Below are 22,979 nucleotides of genomic sequence, written 5' to 3'. Positions count from 1 at the left end.
AATTAATGCCAGGTTCTCTGGAAGGTCCAGGTCATCTCTTGACACAGTTTGACTTGGACTCAGTCGGTTCTGTCTCTGGCAGATTGGTCTTGTCACCAAAAGTTGATCTGCATGTCTTCTCCATGTTATATTGTCTTGGATTTGTACCGTGTAGGAGACCTTTCCTGCCTGTGCTACAATGGGGAAGGTATCCACTATTCACTTGTGGTACAGTTCCTTGCCAGAACTACTTTACCCTGATGAAAAACCCAACAATTCACCTTGTTCTCCCGCCATATGTCCTGATTCTGCTGCTTTTTCGCGACATTTTATGTTGTCTTGGATGATTTTAGCAAATCGAATGCTGTGCGTATTTGATGTCTAACCATTGGCAGAGGGATCCGTCACTGGGGGGGCCTCCAAGATGGCCAGGCTCGCGATCAGGGGCCATCGATCGGAAGGCGTGCGCGATCTCGGTGGGGCCTATATTGTTGGGGCCAGCCCACGATGTGGGTCTACCATGTTGCGCAGGGCCGCCGCCACAGGTGGCCGCCACGCGCATACGCGGACTCATGGCCAGAAGAGCAGGGCCCCGTATTGGCAGCTGGAGCTGCGAGGACCACTCTGGGGCCCTGCTAGCCCCCTGTAAAACAGAGAATCACTCTGGACTTTCTCCAAGAAAGTCCAGAGTGATTTGCGCCCGTTTTCTTGCGGGCATGGGGACATAGGCCCATCATCAGAGAATTCCACTAGTGGTTAGGTGGATTGGACATGCTAAATTGACCCGAAGTGCCCAAAAGTTAGGTGGGGTTACGGGGTTTCAGAGATAAAGCTGGGGATTGGGCCTAGGTAGGGTGGTCTTTCGGAGGGTCGGTGCAGACCCAATGGCCTTCTTATGCACTGCGGGGATTCTAAGTGGTTCCGCTGAGGGGCCATATTGATGTAACAGATGGACAAATGACAGAGTTGTCCTTGAACATAGTTAAAAGACATTATCCAGCACTAATGTGAAGAATTTGGCTGGAAAAGATCAGATAAAATTGTGCTGAGGTAAAACCCATGACAAATTCCTAATCAGGTTTGCGGAAAACTTTGAAGAAACATGCCATTGTCTTCAACGGTGAGCTGGTTAGCATGAAGGATACCTCAGTAATGCTGAAGATCAAGGAAGAAAGTCGGGTGAGTTGCTTAAAGGCAAGGTAATTGTAATACACAATCAGACCCAAGGTAGAGGCAGAATTAGAACGGTTCATCAAAACAGAAGTCCTTGCACCAGTTAACGTGAGTGATTGAGCCACGTCAATCGTACCCATGATTAAAAAAGACAGATCTGTATCATTTGTGTTGATTTTAATTGTGTGCAGAGCAGCACTCTCTGCCCTTTATTGATGACTCCAGCCAAATTGTTGGATGAAAGTCAACGCTTCAGTAAAATTGATCTCAATTAAGTATCTTCCGATGAACCTGCATCCAGATTCACAACAGTTAGAATAGAATAGAACAGTACAGCACAGAACAGGCCCTTCGGCCCTCGATGTTGTGCCGAGCAATGATCACCCTACTTAAACCCACGTAACCCGTATAACCAACAATCCCCCATTAACCTTACACTACGGGCAATTTAGCATGGCCAATCCACCTAACCCACACATCTTTGGACTGTGGGAGGAAACCGGAGCACCCAGAGGAAACCCATGCACACACGGGGAGGACGTGCAGACTCCACACAGACAGTGACCCAGCCGGGAATCGAACCTGGGACCCTGGAGCTGTGAAGCATTGATGCTAACCACCATGCTACCGTGAGGCCTTAAAGTTCTTGACAATTGGGACACATATAGGTTATTTCGATATAAAAGACGACCATTTGGCATTATTTTTGGACCAGCATTGTTCCAATGACCGAGGGCCAAATTTTAAGAAGATTATGGAGTCCTGTGTTACTCAGATGACATCTTGGTTACTGGAAAGAAAGAGGAAGAACATTTCCACAAACTATATGGAATACTCCAGAGATTAGAAGATTACGGACTGAGAGTCCAAAAAGACTAATGCGATTTTTTCCAATCTTCAATCGAATATCTGGGACATGTCATCGACAATAAGGGACTGCAGAAGTCACCTTCGATAGTGAAAGCCATTACCGAAGCACCCACATCTCAGAATGTGAACCAACTTTGGTCATTCTTAGGCTTACTAAATTATTAGGTTTGTCCTTAATCTGTCTACTATTCTAAAATTCTTACACAATTTACTGTGTCAAAAATAAAAGTGGACATGGGTGGATAAATGTGAGAGAGCGTTCACGCAAGCCAAAGAGGCGCTACTCAAATCAGAAGTCCTGAAACAGGACTGCTACCACATCTCTGGCTTTGAGCGCTTTCTGCAGCTTCTTTTACTTTCCTTTGAGTGCACACCCATGCTTAACTAATCAAGCACAGTGAGCATCAATAGTCAATAGACACAGAACCAAACACCGAACAATTGAATACTACAAAATGGACAATTTTTTGCTGTCCATTCATCGACTCTGTCTACAATTCCCGCTGCTTCAAAAAGGCAGCCAGCATAATTAAGGACCCCACGCACCCCGGGCATACTCTCTTCCACCTACTTCCATCAGGAAAAAGATACAAAAAAGGTCACATACCAACCGACTCAAGAACAGCTTCTTCCCTGCTGCCATCAGACCTTTGAATGGACTTACCTCGTATTAAGCCGATCTTTTCTCTATACCCTAGCTATGACTGTAACATTACATTCTGTAGTCTCTCCTTCCTTACCTATGTATGGTATGTGTTGTCTGTATAGCATGCAAGAAACAATACTTTTCACTGTATATTAATACATGTGACAATAATAAATCAAATGGAAAATCAAATCAAACTTTGCAATTGCCTATTTATCTATGTCCATACATGCCACTTTGTCACCTTTACTCAAATGAACACCTGGTGGGGGGTGACCTGTGGGGCCGCGGACGGCGAGTCGGCTCCACGCATGGCCGGCGCCATGTTGTATGGTGTGACCACTGCAGGTCGTCAGCCGGTTGCATGCGCGGTCCGGACCCGGCCATTCTCCGTTTTCTGGCCGTTTTCGGCATGGGAGCCATGACTTTCACCCGGCGCTGCTGCTAGCCCCTCACCGGTGGGTCGGTGCTGATTCTTTCATCACCAACCTCCCGCGAATTCTCCGTTCGAGCTGGCACTTAGCCACTGAAATGGAGAATCTAGCGCCTTAACTTTGGCTTGTTTTATTTATTGTTTTTTAAATTTAGAGCACCCAATTATTTTTCGGTGCTGCCCGATCGCTTGCCTAGCCATCTGTGAGGCCCCCCTCGGTGAAGGATCCACCCGCCCCCCACCAGGCTGGCCGGACTGAGTCTGCATCCCCCGCCGACCGTTCCCGAGAGTCAAAACGTGGTTAGAACCACGCCGTCGGGAACTTGGCCAGTTGTCGTCACAGAATCGCCGCAGGGGTCTCTGTCAATGGTCCCCTACCAGCGCCGCGTAGACTGTGGGCGATTCGTGCCGATTCTCCGGGGACCATTCTCCGTCCCCAAAAATGCTTTTTTTTGTTGAAATGCGATTAAAATCATAATTTTTGCCAATGCCATAAATATTAAACTAATATTGTAGTGTGACTTTTTTTTCTGTGTTTGTTATGCATGTCTGTTGACATTGGTGCTCACAGTGCTTGATTTGTGAAGCCTGATGGTGGACTCAGAGACAGGTACACAAAGCTGTAGAAAGAGCTGGAATCTGGAGCTGATGGAGCAGACATTTCAAAACATGAAAAATGAAGTCACTACATTAAATTAAATTCGTGCCATCTCTTCATTTCTCTGCTATATGTAAAATATACAACATATTTATGAGAAACAGCATAATTGCAGTAATTGTATATGCTAAGCAGTGTCTTTGTTTATATTGTAGGATTAGGATTCAGTATTGCTGGTGGTTTGGGTAACCAGCATATCCCAGGTGATAACAGTATATATGTTACAAAAATAATTGATGGAGGAGCTGCACAGCGAGATGGAACATTACAAATTGGAGATCGACTCCTTATGGTAAGATATAATATTTTTGTAGAATTTGATTATATTTTCAGCCTTGTGTGAAATCACATTAAGAATGCATATTTACATTTAATGTTGTAAAGAAATAAGATTAGAAGGCTACCGAAGGTTGGATTTTTTTCCTTCACAATTTGGTCTCTCCCCTCGAGGAAGGTCCAAACTCTAAGTTAAAGACAAAAATAACTTTCATTTATGTAATGGGCGGTGGCCATTCCCGCTGGCAGGATCTTCCAGTTGCGCTGATGGCGGTCCATGTCGCAGGTTTCCCGAAACCCCATTGACAGCTGTGGGACTGGAAGATCCCGCCATCGGCCGATGGCATGCTGCCTCTGTTGCCGCAAAACACGTGTGAGTGCGGGTGCAAAAAATCTCACCACGTCTTTTATATTCTCAAAAAATCTCAAAGCCTTTCATAGCCAAGATCCCACAGCAGCAATGGGATGAATTACCATGTTTTATGCTTCAGTAGCCTTGGTTGAGCTAAACACAATGTGCATGTTCAGAGTATGATTCCATAAATGTTGACAATCTTCCAGCACCTTTGCCTACATTGCCTTTGTCATGGGCGATTAATTTGCAAAAGGTGAGACTTATGCCCCCAGCGGAAGATTCTCCTCTGAGAACTGCTGACCAATCACATAGTTGGAAACTATAATGATCATCAATGTTGGCAGATGCAAAGATAAGTGGGGGAGGTATTGAGGACCCAGCCTGGTAGATCATGCTAAAGAGCAGGGTGGTTGTCGTGGCGAGAGGAGTGGGGTGGGCAGGAAATGGGGGTAATGCAGAAATCAGAAGACCTTAACGGGGTCCACGCAGGAGGTATGATCCCCGTTTCCCAGCAACCAGACCAAGCAATGAAAGCTGCTGGGCTGCATACTTACTGTTCACCTCTTGTCGCAGTAAAATCCCAGTAGCCATAGGAGGAGGCCCCTAGTGCCCTCAGGATTGGTGGACGCCTACCCTGTCATAGATAAAATTGGCAAAGTCCCCCAGCAAGCATATTTAGCTGCGTGTTTCCCGGCACTCGCACTTCCAAGAAACTCAAGGCTATTAAACGCAATTCGCGTTGAATAAGGGGCCTGAATACCAGCCCGAATGTACCAGCCCTCACCCCGCAACTCTCCCTGCACCTCCCCCATCACCCATGCCAGGCAACCCCAGCCCGATTGCGCAGGTGCAAAAAAACGCCAGCTTGGCAGCTTGGCTACCCATGCAAGCTGGCAGTGCCAGGCTGGCACTAAGGCGGCACTGCCAGGGTGTCAGGCTGGCACCCAGGTGGCATTTCTAGGGTGCCAGGATGGCACTGTCAGGGTATCCTGGCACCAGTAGTGCCAGGGCACCACCCTGTCAAAAGGGCATGCAACTGGAGGCCTCTGATCCCCGGAAGACCTCCATGAGGGTCCGTTCCATCTGGTCCCCTTTTGCGGGGACCAGTGCTGAACGGTATTTGCCCGAGCTCTCTGAAATGAAGGGGTTGAATCCCAAAGCCTCTGGTACCTTGTGAATCTGCACATTAGAGTGAGGTTTACTGCCGTGCTCCAATATGCAGATTTGTTAAAAGGTGATCCCACCCATTGTGGGCAGGATTCACATCACAGCTTCTCACGAGATTACATTGGATCTCGCAAGGCGTTGTGAGCTGGGTAGATCCCGGGAGCGGGCTCTCTCGGCTTTCAATGGCGACGCTGTACTGTGGCAAGCTGAATTTTGGACGCAGCGTGGCCATTGGATCGCGCCCTTTATTTTGCTCATTTGTACCTTTTCATAAAATGCAGCACATATATAAATATAATGGGGGCGATTCTCCGCTCTGTGGACCAAGTGCCCGCGCCATCAACAGGGCCAGGGCACTACCGATTCTGGCCCCCACGGGGCCAGCACGGTGCTGGAGCCAGGACGGCACTCCAGCGTCCTTACGTGGCGCCAAATGGGCGCGGCGCCAACCCACGCATGCGCAGTTGGGCCGCACCATCCTGCACATGCGCGGGGAATGTCTTATGCGCGCCGGCCCCGACGCACTATGGCTTGGGTGTTTAGGGGCCGGCCTCGGCGGAATATAGGCCCGGGGGGAAAGGCCGGCTCGGCGATTGCTGGGCCCCGATCGCGGGCCAGACCCTTCGGAGGCCCCCCGCCCCCACCCCCGGTGAAGGAGCCTCCCCCCCCACAGGCCATCCCGCGAGCATTCCCGCAGAGTTCCCGCCAGTAGCGACCAAGGGTGGATGGCGTCGGCGGGACCCTGTCGTGTCGGAGCAGCTGCTCGGCCCATCTGCCTGGAGAATCGCTGCTCGCCATTTGCGGCAATTCTTCAAGCGGCCCGGCATGATTCGCAGGGCGCTAGTTTCAAGGGGGGTGAGAGAATCACATGCGAGGGTCGGGGCAGCGTGGCGCGATTCGCGTGGCGTCCCAGCGATTCGCCCACCTGGCGGGTGGGTGGGGGTTGGGGGTTGGAGAATACCGCCCAATGAAGGAGATAATTCAATTTCAATGTTGAACATATATCTGGAAATTGTAACACAATTTTGTCTTTATTAAAAGGTAAATAACTACAGTTTGGAAGAGATAGCCCATGAAGAAGCTGTTGCAGTGCTGAAACACACAGCAGATGTGGTCTATCTTAAAGTTGGAAAACCTACTACTGTTTACATAAATGACCCTTATGGACCTCCTGATATCACACACTGTAAGTGAATTTGGTTTTTATTGCCTTAAATTATAACCTCACTTTTCACTCTTAAATTTGTTTAGCATTTTGTCCTTCAGTTACTGTCATTAATTCTCTGTCTTGAACCACAGGAGCAACAATATTTAGCTATCTTTCCATAGCGCAATTTTAAAAAAGATACAATTTTTTTCCATCAGCTGTTTCCTCCTCAAGAATTTGTACTTCTAAGATTTGCAATTAACTTTATTTTTTTTTAACCATTTTATTTTGGGGTTCAAAGGCTGGCAGTAATGACATCAGAGAGTACACCCAGGAGGATGACAATTATAGAAAAGTTGAAATAGAATGAAGCTACAATTCTTCAACCAATGATGGTACAATGATGGTAACTTGCTCAAGAGTACCTCCAAACAGGCACAAGACCTTCACAGAGATAATTTAGCACTTGCTATTTACATCTTTGTAGCAAAACAGAAAATGCTAAAGTAACCATCGTATTTTTTAATATCAACATGATTTGAAACGAGGTGCAGCTGGAAACATTTAGGACCTGATTTTAACTCTGAGCAAGTGAATGGGTTTGAGTGAGTCAAAATCTCACCCGAAATACTGTCTAGTTGTTTGCTTTGAATCAGTCAACCAAATTCATGAAATAAAATGCATCATTTGATTTTATTTTGTTTGTAATGATTCAGTAATTGTTGCACTCTTTTTCTTTCATCTTGTTATATTTTTACTTGGGGGTCAGTGGCGGATTTACAGTTAGTGCAGCCCTGTGCTCAGCTTCATTTTGCCCCCTACCCCAGGACCCCCCTCAGGGATGCTGCCAGGACCACCCCAAGAGCTTGCCATTCCTGTCACACACGGGACTCAGTCCCAAAAATAACTCAGCTACTCAGTGCTCCTTTTATTAACTATGCAATGCAGCATCAGTTCACACTCCCAGTTTGAGTGCTTTGCTCTATCATCGCTGACAACCAATAATAGAAATGATCGCATTTTAAAGGTCCAATTCTTGATTTTAAGGCTCGCCTGAAAGCAAAAATCCCTTTCTATTTCCACCTGAAAACTTAATGAATCCCTGTGGAATGTTAGACCGGTAATTCACGACAAAGTGGCATACACTGGATTCTCGCCAATTGCTAATGAAAGGTTTGTAGGTTGGAGTGACTGCTGCGGATTAACCAGCTGCTGTCACCTGGCCTATTAAAACTTTATCCAGCTTCTCTTGGCTGAAGTCACTTGGGAACGATCATTTACTGATCCGATTTCACATCAAAAAGATACAACTCGAAAGATGCAAGCGAGCGACTGTGTGTACTGCACACGTTAGAAGTCCACGATCTGAACTGTGTGTGGTGAAAATGGACTGCTTCTTTAAGATCATCAGTAAATAGTTCTCACCCATATAAGAGCACACATAGCGCATCTGGGGCAGCACGGTAGCATTGTGGATAGCATAATTGCTTCACAGCTCCAGGGTCCTAGGTTTGATTCCGGCTTGGGTCACTGTCTGTGCGGAGTCTGCATATCCTCCCCGTGTGTGCGTGGGTTTCCTCCAGGTGCTCCGGTTTCCTCCCACAGTCCAAAGATGTGCAGGTTAGGTGGATTGGCCATGATAAATTGCCCTTAGTGTCCAAAATTGCCCTTAGTGTTGGGTGGAGTTATTGAGTTATGGGGTTAGGGTGGAGGTGTTGACCTTGGGTAGGGTGCTCTTTCCAAGAGCTGGTGCAGACTCAATGGGCCGAATGGCCTCCTGCTGCACTGTAAATTTTATGGTAATCAGGTATTACAGAAAAATACTGGGGAAAATAAGCAAGGCCATTGTAAAACAATTTGTCTTCTCAAAGTTCAGTGCCTAAACATCATGCTAAACTTCATAAGTGGTATTCCACTAACTGGAATCTGTAACAATGATCAGCATTAGACCACAAGGCAATACCCATGATTTGATACTGCCGGTTTTGTTGTTACGTTTGTAGAATCCATCTCCTTTGTATTCTCCTTTCTCAATGTTTTAATGTTCTGTACCTGCAGAGCAGAGGATGACCCACTGCAACATTGCTATATACCATCTAGGGTGTTGATCTGCTGCCCAGGTTGTCAGGAGTGTGCTGCCCTCTATTCTGGGAGGGTTGAGTCCTGGACACAAAAGTGGAGGTGGAAAGGGTTTCATACTGGACTGCTTGTGCAGCCAGCGCTGTTCGGGCTCACTTCTGATTGGTCAGAGACTCTCCATGCGGATGTTATCAGAATGTGGGGCTTGGAATGGCTGTGATCAAAAGCTCAGCCAAAAATTCAAATCACACACCCCTCTGACGAATATTACACAAGTAACCGTTCATGGTGCCGTGAAAGAAAGCTCCTTCACCGTGTCTACAGGGCTCAGCTCACCAGGCAAGAACTCGGCAGGTCATGGAATGACACATGTGCTTGGATGGCAAAGACCCTCAGAATGGCATAAAATGTAAAATAACAACAAAAGCACCTCACAAATATCTCACAATGCTCAAAGTGGCACAGAATAATTCCAGTCAGAATTTTAAAACACAATCAACTCTGGACTGGAAACCTGCTTGAAGGCTCACTAATGCCTGTTTCAGCCCTATGAGCAGAAAATGCAGGAAGGAATCAGCCTGTGATTGGCTGAATAGCTTCATTGCATTTTTCAAATAACAGAGTAGTCAAGTCATTAGTTGTGGCTGTGCTGTTCAGCCTGTTGGTTTATATCTCGCGGCACAATGGGGTCCTCAAAAAGCACACAAAGCTTCAAAAGCTCCACCATTCAATAAGATTGTAGTAGTTAGCCCCTTAAAGGACACATGCATTGGAAGGGTCATGAGACTTGATCGCCCAATCGGGAACAACTGTGGGGTTCACGATGCGGAGTACAGGCTTTTGCAGCCAATTGTGATCCTAGAGCTGAGAGTGAAAACAGTCCTGTATCTCATTTGAATTTATAATAAACTCATCATTGTTAGTTAGCTAACTGGTAGTTGCAAATTTTTGCATTTACTGTAACGATCATAGCTGATCTGATTGTAACCTCAACTCCACATTGTTACCAATGTGCTATTCAGGTCAAACTATATTTTCAAGTTATTCCCCGGTATAACCCATACCTTCACCGAAGAATTTTACCTACTTACCCCTTAATAGCATTGATGTCCTGGGTCCTGCGTTATTAAGGAAGTGAAGTAAGCTAATAACCACTTTTTCAGGTTAAGTTATTTTATTATTATACTTTTTTTTTCTTTAAGTTGCAAACACTTTCTTTACAGAAAGGAAAAACGATTAGTGATTCTGGATGCTGCTGGTTTGTTGTAGGGACCTTCAGATGCTCTCTCTCTCTCTTTTAGTTCTCCTCCCCTTCTCTCCTGTTGCTGTTTCTCTGTTTTCTCTGTACTCTGTGTTCTGTCCTCTGTCCTCCCCATTGCTGTTGCTGGTACATTTCCTTAGGTTGGGCCAATTTTATTTCAACCTTGCCCTTCATAGCCTGAGCTTTCTTGGGATCAATAACTCTCCCATCAAGTTTGTGCTCCCTATTCAATACCCTGTCTACTCTTTCAGGATCCTTGAAGAGGATAAACCCAAATCCTCGCGAACGCCCAGTCACAGGATCCATTTTAATTAAGCAGTCTACAATCTCTCCACATCCAGAAAAGCAGTCCCTTAAATCTTTCTTACTTGTTTCCCAGCTGAGTCCACCAACAAACATCTTCCTTCTCATCCTCCTCATTCTTGCTGGCGTTGATCTTCGAGCCTTCCACCTCCTTGAGGGGAGCGGAGCTCCCCTGGGCCGTGCCCCGGCTGCCAGCTGCTGCTGCCTCGCGTACTGCTGCTCTCTGCTCCTGCCTCGCGCGTGGGGGGGAGGGGGAGGAGCGAGGGGAGCCCGCGCTTAGTGCTTTTTGGCGGGAGAGATCGGGACCTTCGATAGGGGATGGGCTATGGGGCTTAAAGGGGCATGGTGGGACACAACCAGGCCAATGGGTCCCCCTCTATTCAGTACATCACAGTGCTTCAACACAGCACAAAAAAATCTATGCAAACTCTCTTTTTCTTTTTCCCTTTCTCCTGCTGCAGGTTGTAATAACAATTCTGACAGACTGAAATTGACTGCATTTTTGACAGAAGAGCTGGCCACAGTTTCTGCTTTTTTCAGCTGCCACCAACCTGTTGTGGGATCTTTCCCTGCACTCTCCCAGACCAGATATTGGCAGACTTCTATGTTTCAAATGACACATTCTGTATTTTCCAGAACAAGAACCTCTCTGCATCTTTGTCTTAAGTAAGCCACACCTTATTATTAAACACTCACCCCAGTTCTAGATTCTGCCACAAGAGGAAACATCATTTCCACATCCACCCTGTCGAGACTCCTCAGGGTCTTATATGTTTCAATCAATTCACCTCTTATTCTTCTAAACTCTACTGGATCCAAACCTAACCTCTCAAACCTTTCCTTATAAGACAACTTGCGTTATCCAGGTATTATTGTTTCCAACACAATTACATCCTTACTTAAATATGGAGAGCAGTACTGTGTACAGTAGTCCAGATGTGGGCTCACCAATGTCCTGTATAACTGAAGCATAACCTCCCTACTTGTATATTCAATTTCCCTCACAATAAATGATGACATTCTATTGCTTTCCTAATTTCGTGCTGTACCTGCATACTAACCTCTTCTGAGCCATGCGCTTGGCTACCCAGATCCCTCTGTACCTCAGAGCTCTGCAATTACTCACCATTCATATTATACTTCTGCCAAAAGGGCAATTTAACACATACTCATATTATACTCCATTTGCCAGATTTTTGCACACATTTAACCTATTTATCTCCCCTTGTGTCTTCTTCACAATTTACTTTCCTACCTATCTTAGTGTCATTAGCAAATTTAGCATCCATATTCAGCAATTTGAAGCTCCAGCACTGGTTTCTGTGGAACACCACTCATCACATTGTGCCAGCTAGAATATACACATTTAGGCCAACTGTTTCCTGTTAGCTTACCAATCTTCACTCCATGCCAGTATATTACCTTTACACCATGAACTTTAATTTTATGCAATAACCTTTGATGTGCCACCTTATCACATGCCTTCCTCAAATTTAAGTACAGTACATCTGCCAGTTCCTCTTTATCCACAGCACATGTGAGTCCTTCAATGGACTCTAATACTGTGGACATACATGATTTCCCTTTCACAAAACCATGTTGATTCTGCCTGATTTCCTTGAAATTTTCCAAGTCCCCGGCTATAGCATCTTTAATAATGGCTTCTAACATTTTCCCTATGACAGGTGTTAGGCTAACTGCCTGTAGATTCCCTTTTTGAATAAAGGGAAGGAGACATTTGCTGTCTTCCAATCTAATGGACCCTTCTCTGAATCTGGGGAATTTTGGCAGGGGAAATTTGAGACCAATACATCAACGATCTCATTAGCCACTTCTTTCAAGACCTTAGGGTGAAGTCCATCTAACTAAGGGATTTTTCAGCCCGTAGACTTAACAATTTACTTCCCTGGTGATTGTAATTTTCCTGAGTTCCTCCCTCTCTTCTGTTTACTGATTTGCAGCTATTTTGGAATTCTACTTGTGTCCTTGATAATGAAGATACAAAGTTAGTTGAAATTTGGACCTCATGTGGTTTGCAGTTCTCTGAGAGACAACCAAAGTCAATGATTGTCAGCTCTGCCTGCGCTGTAAGCAGAGCAAAAAACTAACTTTGTCTGGAATGCAAGTGAGGCGTAATTTCAATTTGAATTTTTTGAGGAGCAGAAGCTTAAATATAGCCCAGTGTGAAATGAGAGGAAGAATCTACTGTCATTCTCCACAGAGTCTTGTGTCAAAGAAAGCAATTAGTAGAATAGCTTGAAAGTATTGAGCAGGAACCAGAACAAGGGACTGAGGCACCCACAGTCAAGAGATGGTAAATGAAAGTTTTACCTCTGAGAATAGCTGGAACCCAGGAGAATTCCACATAGGACAGGGCATACCTATCGGTAGTTTCTACACAAATAAATAACTTTATGATTTATGTGACTTAAGAGAATTCTTGGGGAAAGTAAGAAGTAAACTTGAGTGCGTACCATACATAGTTATAAACCACATTGCTAATTCAAAAGAGCTTGTTTTGTTTAATTATTTTACATAAAATAAAGTTTGTTTTGTTTTTAAAAGGTGGAATCTTGTAGCGTAGTTCTATTGGGTGAAAACAAGGTATTCAGATTTCTATTTAAATGTTGCAGTCCCCAACAAAATCATAGACAAGCTAAAGAAGGTTCAATTGGAGATGTCAGACCATCCTCTCACATTGTTGAATGGGATACCAGGAATGCCTTGTTATTTTGACAGTTCAGTCAGTTACTCACACGCAATAAGATAGTAGAGTTAATACGAGTTACAAGGCAATTGCATACTTTCATAAATGCACTTTTGCATAACTTTGGTAAACTACAAAGATTTTATTTTGCTTTCCCGACCTGTGTGGTGAAATTTCTGTGGTACCAGTAGCGGTGCTTTGACCTTTGCCATGGTTTGGCTGACGACCTCAGGTGTTCAAGCCCATGATAGCCACCCCAATGTTGTTCCACCTGCACCAGCAGGATAAGAAGTTGCATGTTGGGTAGCTGTTGTTGAGGTGGGTTGTGAGATTGAGTGGGCAAAGGGGAGGAGGGCAAAGAGTAAGATGTGTAAATACATTGAGAGGAATTGGCATTTCACCTTACCACTTGCAATATTGTTATGGGCCAGGGCTTAGAGAACACCAAAGTATATCATGGAGTTCACCTGACCCACAACTTTGAATATATTTTGGTTATGGGGAGCACAAGGGTCCACTCTCCAGGTGTTGTGCAACAGAGGCCTTAAGTATTTAAAAAACAAAACAATGTTTATCCTATGAATTCAGTTCACACTTTATAAACACACAGTAAACAGTTTATCAACTACCAACACTGATAATCCCCACAGATACAATACTTTATAGGTAACCCTTAATAACTTTCCTAACAACATCCATAAGTCAAAACAGTTTTTTTCCACAAAACAGTAGCTTTGAATTCCTTACAGAAAACAGGTATTACTTTGAAGTTATCAAGTGATCTGGAGACACCCTTTTAACCTGCAGAGAGGGAGACACACACAAACAAGACTTCTCTGTCTTTATCCAGCTTCCAAAGGTCTAAACCAAAATTAAAACACAGAGCCAAAAACAGCTCCCAGCTCAAAACGAAAGTAAAAGACAGAATCACATTCCAGCTCCACCCACACAATGACATTACTGCAGCCATTTAATAAAACACAGTTTTCTTAAAGGGACTCGCACATGACACCTCCCCCCCAAGAAAAAAAAACCCCATCAACTTCAAGATGGTTTCATTTTTCACCTTTTCACTTTCCTTTAAGAAATATTGACAGTAAATATACATTTTCTTTTTACAAAACAAAACACGCAAACATTATAATAACATAGTCCATTCTAGTTATTCTGCCTGCAACTGGAATCCCTCTTGATTGACAGTCTCTTTGGTCAAGCAGGTCCCTGCACGATCCATCCATTTCTCTACACCTCGGCATTTCTCTTTAAGGTCAGATACTTCAGTTCAATGCGACCACGGAGCCTCTTGTAATTCTCCAACACAGGAGCATTGGTTATCACAGCCTTTAGGCCTTCAAATGCCTGTTGACATTCCTCTGAAATTTGCTGCGTTTCTTTAGCAAGTCTGTCAGTGGAGCAGCCAATCAACTTTCAATTTCTTTGTTAACCTGTGCCAATTTTAAAGGGTTAAGTCTGTATGGATGTTGTTTAATTGGAACAGCATTTCCCACATCCACATCATGTATAGCCATTTTAGTACCTCCCAATTTATCTCCACAAACTTGCCCATGTGATATCAATAACTCTTTCAGGTCAGTTTTTTTTTCCCCTGGCAGATAACTCAACAATTTATCCCAATTTTTAAGAACATCCTTGTTTTCCAATTTAATTTGAGGGGTGTAAAATTCAGAGTCATCTGGATTTGGTTCTTCACTTTGAGTTAGAATCATTAAAACCTCCTCCTTTTGCTCTCCTTCCCTTTCAAAGTACTTTTTAAGCATATTCACATGACACACTCGGAGTTTTCCTTCTATCTGGCTTTCTTACTACATAATTGACCTCACTTAATTTCCTTTCAATCTGATAAGGTCCACAAAACCTTACTTTTAAAGGTTCACCTGCCACTGGTTACAATGCTAAAGCTTTATCTCCACTGGCAAAACTACAAACATTTGCTTTCTTGTCTACGGCCCGTTTCGTCCAATGTTGTGCAACCTTTAAATGTTGTCTAGCCAATTCACCTGCTCTATTTAATCATTCCCTAAAATTTGACACGTAATCCAATAATGTAAGTTCTGACTGCTCACACACCAATTTTTCCTTAATCAATTTAAGTGGACTTTTACCTCATGACCAAAATTTAGTTCGAAAGGACTGAATTTGGTTGACTCATTAGGTGCATCCCTAAAACAGTGCGAATGGAATTCCTTTATCCCAATCCTCTGGATAATCTTGACAATAAGCCCTCAACATTGTCTTTAATGTCTGATGCCACCTTTCTAACGCTCCCTGCGATTCTGGATGGTACGCAGATGAATTGTTTTATTCCTAAACTATCCAAAACTTCTTTGAATAACCTTGAGGTTAAATTTGATCCTTGTATTTCTGTGAGTAGTCCATATCTAGTAAAGAATTGAAGGAACTCTCCACAATCTTTCAAGCTGCACTATTGTGTGCTGGAATGGCCTCTGAAAACCTAGTAGACACACCAAATATAGTCAAAAGATATTGATTCCCACTTTTCGTTTTAGGAAGCCGTCCTACACAATCAATTAAGACCCTTGTAAAAGGTTCCTCAAATGCTGGACTGGGTATTAAGGGCGCTGGTTTTATCACTGCTTGAGGTTTCCTCTTCAGTTGACATGTGTGACATGATCGACAAAATTTAACTACATCTTTATGTCGTCCAGGCCAATAAAAATGTTTTTGTATTTTAGCTTGAGTTTTTCCTACTCCCAAATGACCTCCAACTGGTACCTCATGTGCTACTCGCAACACCTCCTTTCTGTACCCTACTGGCAATACCACTTGATGAATGTCTGCAAACTTTTCCTCCTCCTGCAAATGTAGAGGTCCCCATTTTCTCATCAAGACATCACTTTTACGGTAATAATATTCTGGTATACGCTCAGATTCCTCCTCTGTGTATGCTTTCTGATACATCCGTTTTATTTCTATATCTTTCTGTTGTAACTCCACCAATTTTCCTGAACTAAAAATATCCGCCTCATCCTCCACCTGTTCTTGTTCTTTTCAACCATCTGATCAAAAATCGTTTCTGATAATTGAACTTCAACTTTATCTTCACTCTTTGATTTCTCCTCTTGTCTTAACCTGTGACTTTGCAACCTTGTTACTACACAATCTGGAACAATCCCAGGATATTAGGGGCTGTTTTAGCACAGAGAGCTAAACAGCTGGCTTGTAATGCACAACAATGCCAGCAGCGCAGGTTCAATTCCCATACCGGCCACTCCGAAAAGGTGCCGGAATATGGCAATTAGGGGCTTTGCACAATAACTTAATTGAAGCCTACTTGTGACAATAAGTGATTATTATTATTATTATTATATTCATCCTTCAACACTTCAGTTGTCCGATTTTCCACTGGCTTATCAACCACAGTAGGCATCACTCCCACTTGCGATCCAGCTATATCATTACCCAAGATAAGCTGTATTCCTGGACAAGATAGTTTCTCTGTTACCCCTATTACCACTTCACCACTCTTCACTGGACTTTCCAACCTTATCTTATATCATGGAACACTTCTCTTCTCACCCTGAATTCCACATATTACTACATTTTCTGGCAATATTCCTCCCAAACTACATAACTCATCATCTCTTCCCATAAAAGATTGATTAGCTCCTGTATCTCTTAAATTGTGACTTCTTTACCTGCTCCTCCTGGTACACATGAGTAAACTTTACCCACACAAGTAAATTCTTTGACGAGCTCTGGCACCTTCTTATTAATCACCTCTTGATCAGGCTGTACAATCTTTTGCACCTCCTTCACTTCACTTGGGCTTTCTTTTCCCACTTTAACAAACCCCACTGTCTTATCCTGTTTTACCACATCAGCCTTCCCAGTGCTTTTCTTCAACCACCAACATTGTGAGTTTACATGGCTTAGTTTATTACAGTGAAAACATTTGAAACTTTTCATGTCTCTTTACCCTCCTGGATTTCCTTTTTAGTCTGAGATACACTCTCATTATCTCCATCAGACCTCCTTTACCTTTACCACTTGAGTATTTCTCATGTCCCCAGTCTATCACTCACAGGCTGAAACTGATGTCGGAAACCAAACTTTGATTTATGGACTAATTCATAATCATCTGCCATTTCTGCTGCTAATCTCGCATTTTAACCCTCTGCTCTTCCATGTGAGTTCTCACTACATCAGGAATTGAATTTTTAAACTCCTCCAAAAGTATAATTTCTCTGAGAGTTTCATCCGTTTGGACTATTTCCAAAGCCCTTATCCACCTATCAAAATTACTCTGCTTGATCCTTTCAAACTCCATGTATGTTTGACCAAATTCTTTCCTTAAATTTATAAATCTTTGTCTGTAGGCTTTAGGCAGTAGTTCATATGCACCCAAGATTTTTTCACCTCCTCATATGTCTCAGATACCTCCTCTGATAGTGATGCAAACACTTCACTAGCTCTACCTACCAATTGTGTTTGAATCAGTAATACCCAAATGTCCTGTGGCCATTTCATTTATTTAGCTACCTTCTTAAATTAAATGAAAAAGGCTTCTACCTCCTTCTCATCAAACCTTGGCAATGCGTGGACATATTTAAATAGATCCCCACCAAGCCTTCGACTATGACGCTGAAGCTAATTATCCTCATCACTCTCCTCAGACTGTACGTTTTTCTTTCCATCCGCCAATTTTAATTGACTGTCATGTTTCATGGCCATTTTCTGAAGTTCAAACTCTCTTTTTTTCCCTTTCCTCTCTCTCTTTTTTTTTTCCTCCCTATCTTTTTCTCTCTCTTTCTCTTTTTCCCTGATCTGTACCTCCCTTTCTCTTTCTTTTTGTTCTGCTAGGGCTATTCTTTTTTTCTTTCTTCTGATCTGTTTCTCCTTTTCTCTCTTTTTTAAAATCTCATTTGAATTCAAGCTGCTTTAATTATTTTTCATGTTCAAGTTGCTTGATTTGTAACTGAATTTTTGCCATTTCCAATGAGTCAGACTGTATCTCAGGCAATTTTAAATGCTTAGCTACCGCCGTAAGTACCTCATCTTTTCATATTCTGCCAGGTAACGTTAACTGTTTTTGCCAAATCTAAAAGCCTGTTTTTAGTCTCTGTTCGTAAGGTACTGCATGTGACCTTCTCCACCCCCAAAAACCTCAGAGCCTCTGAAAGAGCCATTATCCACAACACACTCACTACTTAAACTGGAATACCACACCTGAAAAGCAAACACAAATATGCTCACCCCTCACTGTCTGTAAGTTCACTGAGCCAACCCAATAACGAAAGATAGACTTTTATCCTGGACGAGCGACCAATTTAGTATGGGCCAGGGTTTAGAGAACACCAAAGTATATCGTGGAGTTAACCTGACCCACAACTTTGAATATATTTTGGTTATGGGGAGCACAAGGGTCCACTCTCCAGGTGTTAAGCAACAGAGACCTTAAGTGTTTTTAAAACAAAACAATGTTTATTCTATGAATTCAGTTCACACTTTATAAACACACAGTAAACAGTTTATCAACTACCAACACTGATAATCCCCACAGGTACAATACTCTACAGGTAACCCCTAATAACTTTCCTAACAACATCCATAAGTCAAAACAGTTTTTTTCCACAAAACAGTAGGTTTGAATTCCTTACAGAAAACAGGTATTACTTTGAAATTATCAAGTGATCGGAAGACACCTTTTTAACCTGCAGAAAGAGAGACACACACACAAGACTTCTGTCTTTATCCAGCTTCTAAAGGTCTAAACAGAAAGTAAAACAAAGAGCCAAAAACAGCTCCCAGCTCAAAACGAAAGTAAAAGACAGAATCACATTCCAGCTCCACCCACCCAATGACATCATTGCAGCCATTTGGTAAAACACACTTTTCTCAAAGGGACTCACACATGACAGTGTTACTTTCCTGTGCCATTGGCTCATCCCTGCTGCTTTTCTACTGGGAACAGGCTTGTGATATATTGTAAGCCCCTGACTAATATATCATCCTGATGAAGGTGGAAAAAATAATTATATCTGTCATTTCCAATGCCATCATCAGGGTCTGCTGATTTGTGCATCAGGATGCAAGTTTCACAGATGAGAACACTCTCTCATTCAAAGACATGCTTGCATTGCACTGCAAAATTAGTCCACAAATGCTTGAGCTGGTCTCCTACATCCTGTGGAACATTGTGGAAAGAACATGGTGGAAGTATGTCTGGCTGGACTGGCAGCACATCTCACATTGGCTGCTGTTCCTCTATTATTCTCCATTTCATTGATGGCTCCCTGGCTTTGGTATCACCGTCCAGATGAGCAGGGATTGGCAAGTACTGCGTTCTCTGAGGAAGACTTTCACAAACTGTCCCTTCACCCCTCCCTATTCATTCTCACTTGAATTGTGGGAATTATCACATGACATGCCACCTCACTATTTTAACAAGACTCGTCAAAGTGCTTGTACCTGGGTTCTATTCCTTGTGTGACAGTCTTCGAGGTGAGAAGATGTGGATATGATTTTGAATGGGATTATACAAGTTTAAGGTTTCATATTTCATTGATGTTGAACACAAGTCAAGCTGACCTAGTCTTGGAGAAGATGTGGGTCAGAGAGATTATTTCTACCATCCTGCTATAATGAAGTGTAAGTCTCACCTTTTTGATAATCAATGAGGCTCATATACTGCTCATCTCCAAAGCCTCCTGGCTTAACATTTGTTGATTTCCAGTAAGCAGCTGTGAAGCATGTGTGCATCCAATAAATACAGACCATTGAGTGGAAGTGACTACCAGGCAGATGCAGTTCGAGTGGCACTGTCTGTTGAGAATTAGGGATGTTGACTGAGATGGGACCACAGGGTTGGGGACAATAGCAGTGCTGGATGGAGGCACAGGGTGATGAAGTAAATTGAAATATAATGATGGGTGCTTCTGAAATTTAGTGGGTGTGAGCAGTGAGGAGGCTGAATTACGTTTGATATGACAGAGTAAGAGGAGATGCACTACTGGATGCAAGTGAACCTTCAATTTTGCTCAGCTTTCCTGACCTGGTTAGGTCATTGAAACACTTGCTACACTGGATCCATAGACTCATGAGAATCCTCCTGCTGTTCATCTCTGGCACCGTTTCCAGGCATGCCAATTTTGTTGTGGTAGGAGGGGTTATTTTCTATTCTGGAAGAGCACTCTGACTACATCCAACAATACATCTAGCACCATCTCATTAAATCTGGACATTGTCTTTTTCTTCACTGATTCCATCTCACAGAACTCTAAAACCCCTCCATTGCATGTGTGAATTGGGCCTTTAAAAGGTTGAGGTGAATTGGATCTGTGTCACATCCAGTCACATACAGTGAGACAACAAACCTGGAAATAAAATGATAAGGAGACCTCCATGTTCAAATCAGACATTTCCAAGTGTCCCACGGTTTTGTGTTATGCCATCTATTATTCCACTCCCATAGCTCTTGTTTCTGTGTTAATATGAAGGCTAATGCCGCAATGACACTAATATCGGTGAGAATCTGCCATTTGTACACATTGAAGTCTAACATTCCTTGTATAAAGGAATGGCTCTGAGTAATATATAATATGTGAGGTGATCAGAAGAAAGAACTTGATGAGGATGTAAGAGGCTGAAAGGGAAATTATTTTTCAAGAGTGTCTCAAGGAAATTGATATAAAGGCACAATAGTTTCGGGCTTGTAAATAGAGCAAATAATGGCAAATAATGGCAAATAATAATCCTGACTGAGGCTGATTTTCAAAGCTGGGAGGAAGGGTGGTGGATTTGGGAGCAGTGATTGTGGAACCTGGAAATATTTTCCGTCTAGCAGGTTACCCGCCCACCTTATTACCAGACTTGGTTCCTTGTCAGTTGGAAATGCTCTGGACTTCCGGTAGCGGCAATGCGGAGCTAAGCCGCAGATTCGGCAGCTCCCGCTGAAAATGGACTTTGGTGCTCTTTTCAGGGCCCCCAACGGAGTTGTGTCGGCAAATCCCGACGTGGGAAGAGGACAGGAGTCGACCCCTACGGTCCTATGGTCCGGACCAGGAGTGTGGTAAGGAGGAAAACGGAGAAAGCACCCCTGAAAAAGCTGGGGAAGGAAGACAAAATGGCGGCCGGCAGAGACTGGAGGCAGTGGGCTCAGGAGCAGCAGGCGACTCTGCTTCCAGGAGCTTAAGTTGGAGCTGCTGGAGTCGTTGAAGGTAACCGCCAGGGAGCTGATGGAGACCCAGACAGCCCAGGGGGCTGCGATCCGGGAGCTGCAGAAGCAGGCCTCCGAAAGGGAGGATGAGGCCGTGGCCATTGCGGGGAAGGTGGAGATGCACGAGATGCTCCATAAAAGATGGCAGGAGCGGTTCGAGGAGCTGGACAACCGGTCGAGGAGGAAGAATTTGCGGATCCTGGGCCTCACGGAGGGGCTGGAGGGGTCGGACCTGGCGGCCTATGTGGTGGTTATGTTAAACTCGCTGATGGGGGCTGGGTCCTTCCGGGGGGCCCTGGAGTTAGAGGGGGCCCACAGAATTCTGGCTAGGAGGCCCAAGCCGAAAGAGCCGCCGCGGGCGGTGTTGGTGCGGTTTCATCGGTTCATGGATCGTGAATGTGTGCTCCGGTGGGCCAAGAAGGAGCGGAGCAGCAAGTGGGAGAACACGGAGGTGCGGATCTTCCAGGACTGGAGTGCGGAGGTGGCGAGGCGGAGGGCCGGGTTTAACCGGACGAAGGCGGTGCTCCATAGACGGAGTGTGATTTTCAGCATGTTGCAGCTGGCGCGTCTGTGGGTCACCTATAAGGATCGGCACCATTATTTTGAGTCCCCGGAGGAGGCATGGGCCTTTGTACAGGCCGAGAAATTGGACTCAAACTGAGGGTCTAAGATGGGGGATGCTGTATAATACTGTATTTGTATTTGCTTGGTTTAATGTAAGATGTGAGTTGGCCTTAGGGTGGGTGGGATGGGCTGAGAAGCGTGGGTCGTTGCTGGCTGTTTTCTTCTCCCGCGCAAGAGCGCGGGGGGGGGGGAGGACCCATTGACGGGCACGATGGAGGCGGGGTAGTCCCACGTGGGGAGGAGTCAGAGGTAGGGCGGGAGTCGCCGGGGTCAGCAGAAGTTAGCTGGCTCACGGGAGTGCTATGGAGGGAGGGGCGCGGCTAGGAGGGGTCCTAGCCGAGGGGGGGGGGGGGGGGTTACCGGGTTGCTGCTGAAACGGTCAGGAAGGAGCTGGAGGATGCAGGGGGTGCTGGAGGGAGGGAGTTGCCACCGTGGGAAACTGGCAGAGTGGGGGACGCTGGCCGGTGGTGGGCAAGGGATGGGGTATGGTTAATCGGCAGGGGAGGGGGGCAGGGAGCCCTCTGATCCGGCTGATAACCTGGAATGTGAGGGGGCTGAATGGGCCGGTCAAACGGGCCCGGGTATTTGCGCACCTGAAGGGGCTGAAGGCAGATGTGGCCATGCTCCAGGAGACACACCTGAGAGTGGTGGACCAGGTTCGGCTGAGGAAGGGATGGGTGGGCCAAGTATTTCACTCAGGGCTGGATGAGAAGAGTAGGGGGGTGGCGATCCTGGTGGGGAAGAAGGTGTCGTTTGAGGCGTTAAATGTGGTGGCTGACAGTGGCGGGAGATATGTGATGGTGAGTGGTAAGCTGCAGGGGGAGCGGGTGGTGTTGGTGAATGTTTACGCCCCAAATTGGGACGATGCGGGGTTTATGCGGCGTATGTTGGGCCGCATTCCGGACCTGCAGGTGGGGGGCCTGATCATGGGGGGGGGACTTCAACACGGTACTGGATTCCCCATTGGATCAATCCAAGTCCCGGACGGGTAGGAGGCCGGCGGCGGCTAAGGTGTTGAGGGGATGTATGGACCAGATGGGGAGGGTGGATCCTGGAGGTTTGCGAGGTCAAGGGCCAGGGAGGACTCGTTTTTCTCCCACGTAC

The 22,979-nt window shown here is 44.9% G+C and overlaps 1 protein-coding gene across 6 annotated transcripts in view; it reads left to right on the top strand.

The window, feature by feature from the left end:
* The window catches only part of dlg2 (discs, large homolog 2 (Drosophila)), a 1,378,721-nt gene that overhangs the window by 686,354 nt on the left and 669,388 nt on the right, over window positions 1–22,979 (top strand). For all 6 annotated transcript variants that reach the window (XM_038818412.1, XM_038818411.1, XM_038818410.1 and 3 more), the window contains 2 exons: window positions 3,915–4,051; window positions 6,599–6,743. In XM_038818412.1, coding sequence (XP_038674340.1) covers window positions 3,915–4,051; window positions 6,599–6,743 — 282 coding nt within the window. The remainder of the gene's footprint in view (window positions 1–3,914; window positions 4,052–6,598; window positions 6,744–22,979) is intronic.

The sequence above is a fragment of the Scyliorhinus canicula genome, chromosome 14 (assembly GCF_902713615.1).
Source record: "Scyliorhinus canicula chromosome 14, sScyCan1.1, whole genome shotgun sequence".
Lineage (NCBI taxonomy): Eukaryota > Metazoa > Chordata > Chondrichthyes > Carcharhiniformes > Scyliorhinidae > Scyliorhinus > Scyliorhinus canicula.
This window is presented reverse-complemented; position numbering and strand designations above follow the sequence as displayed.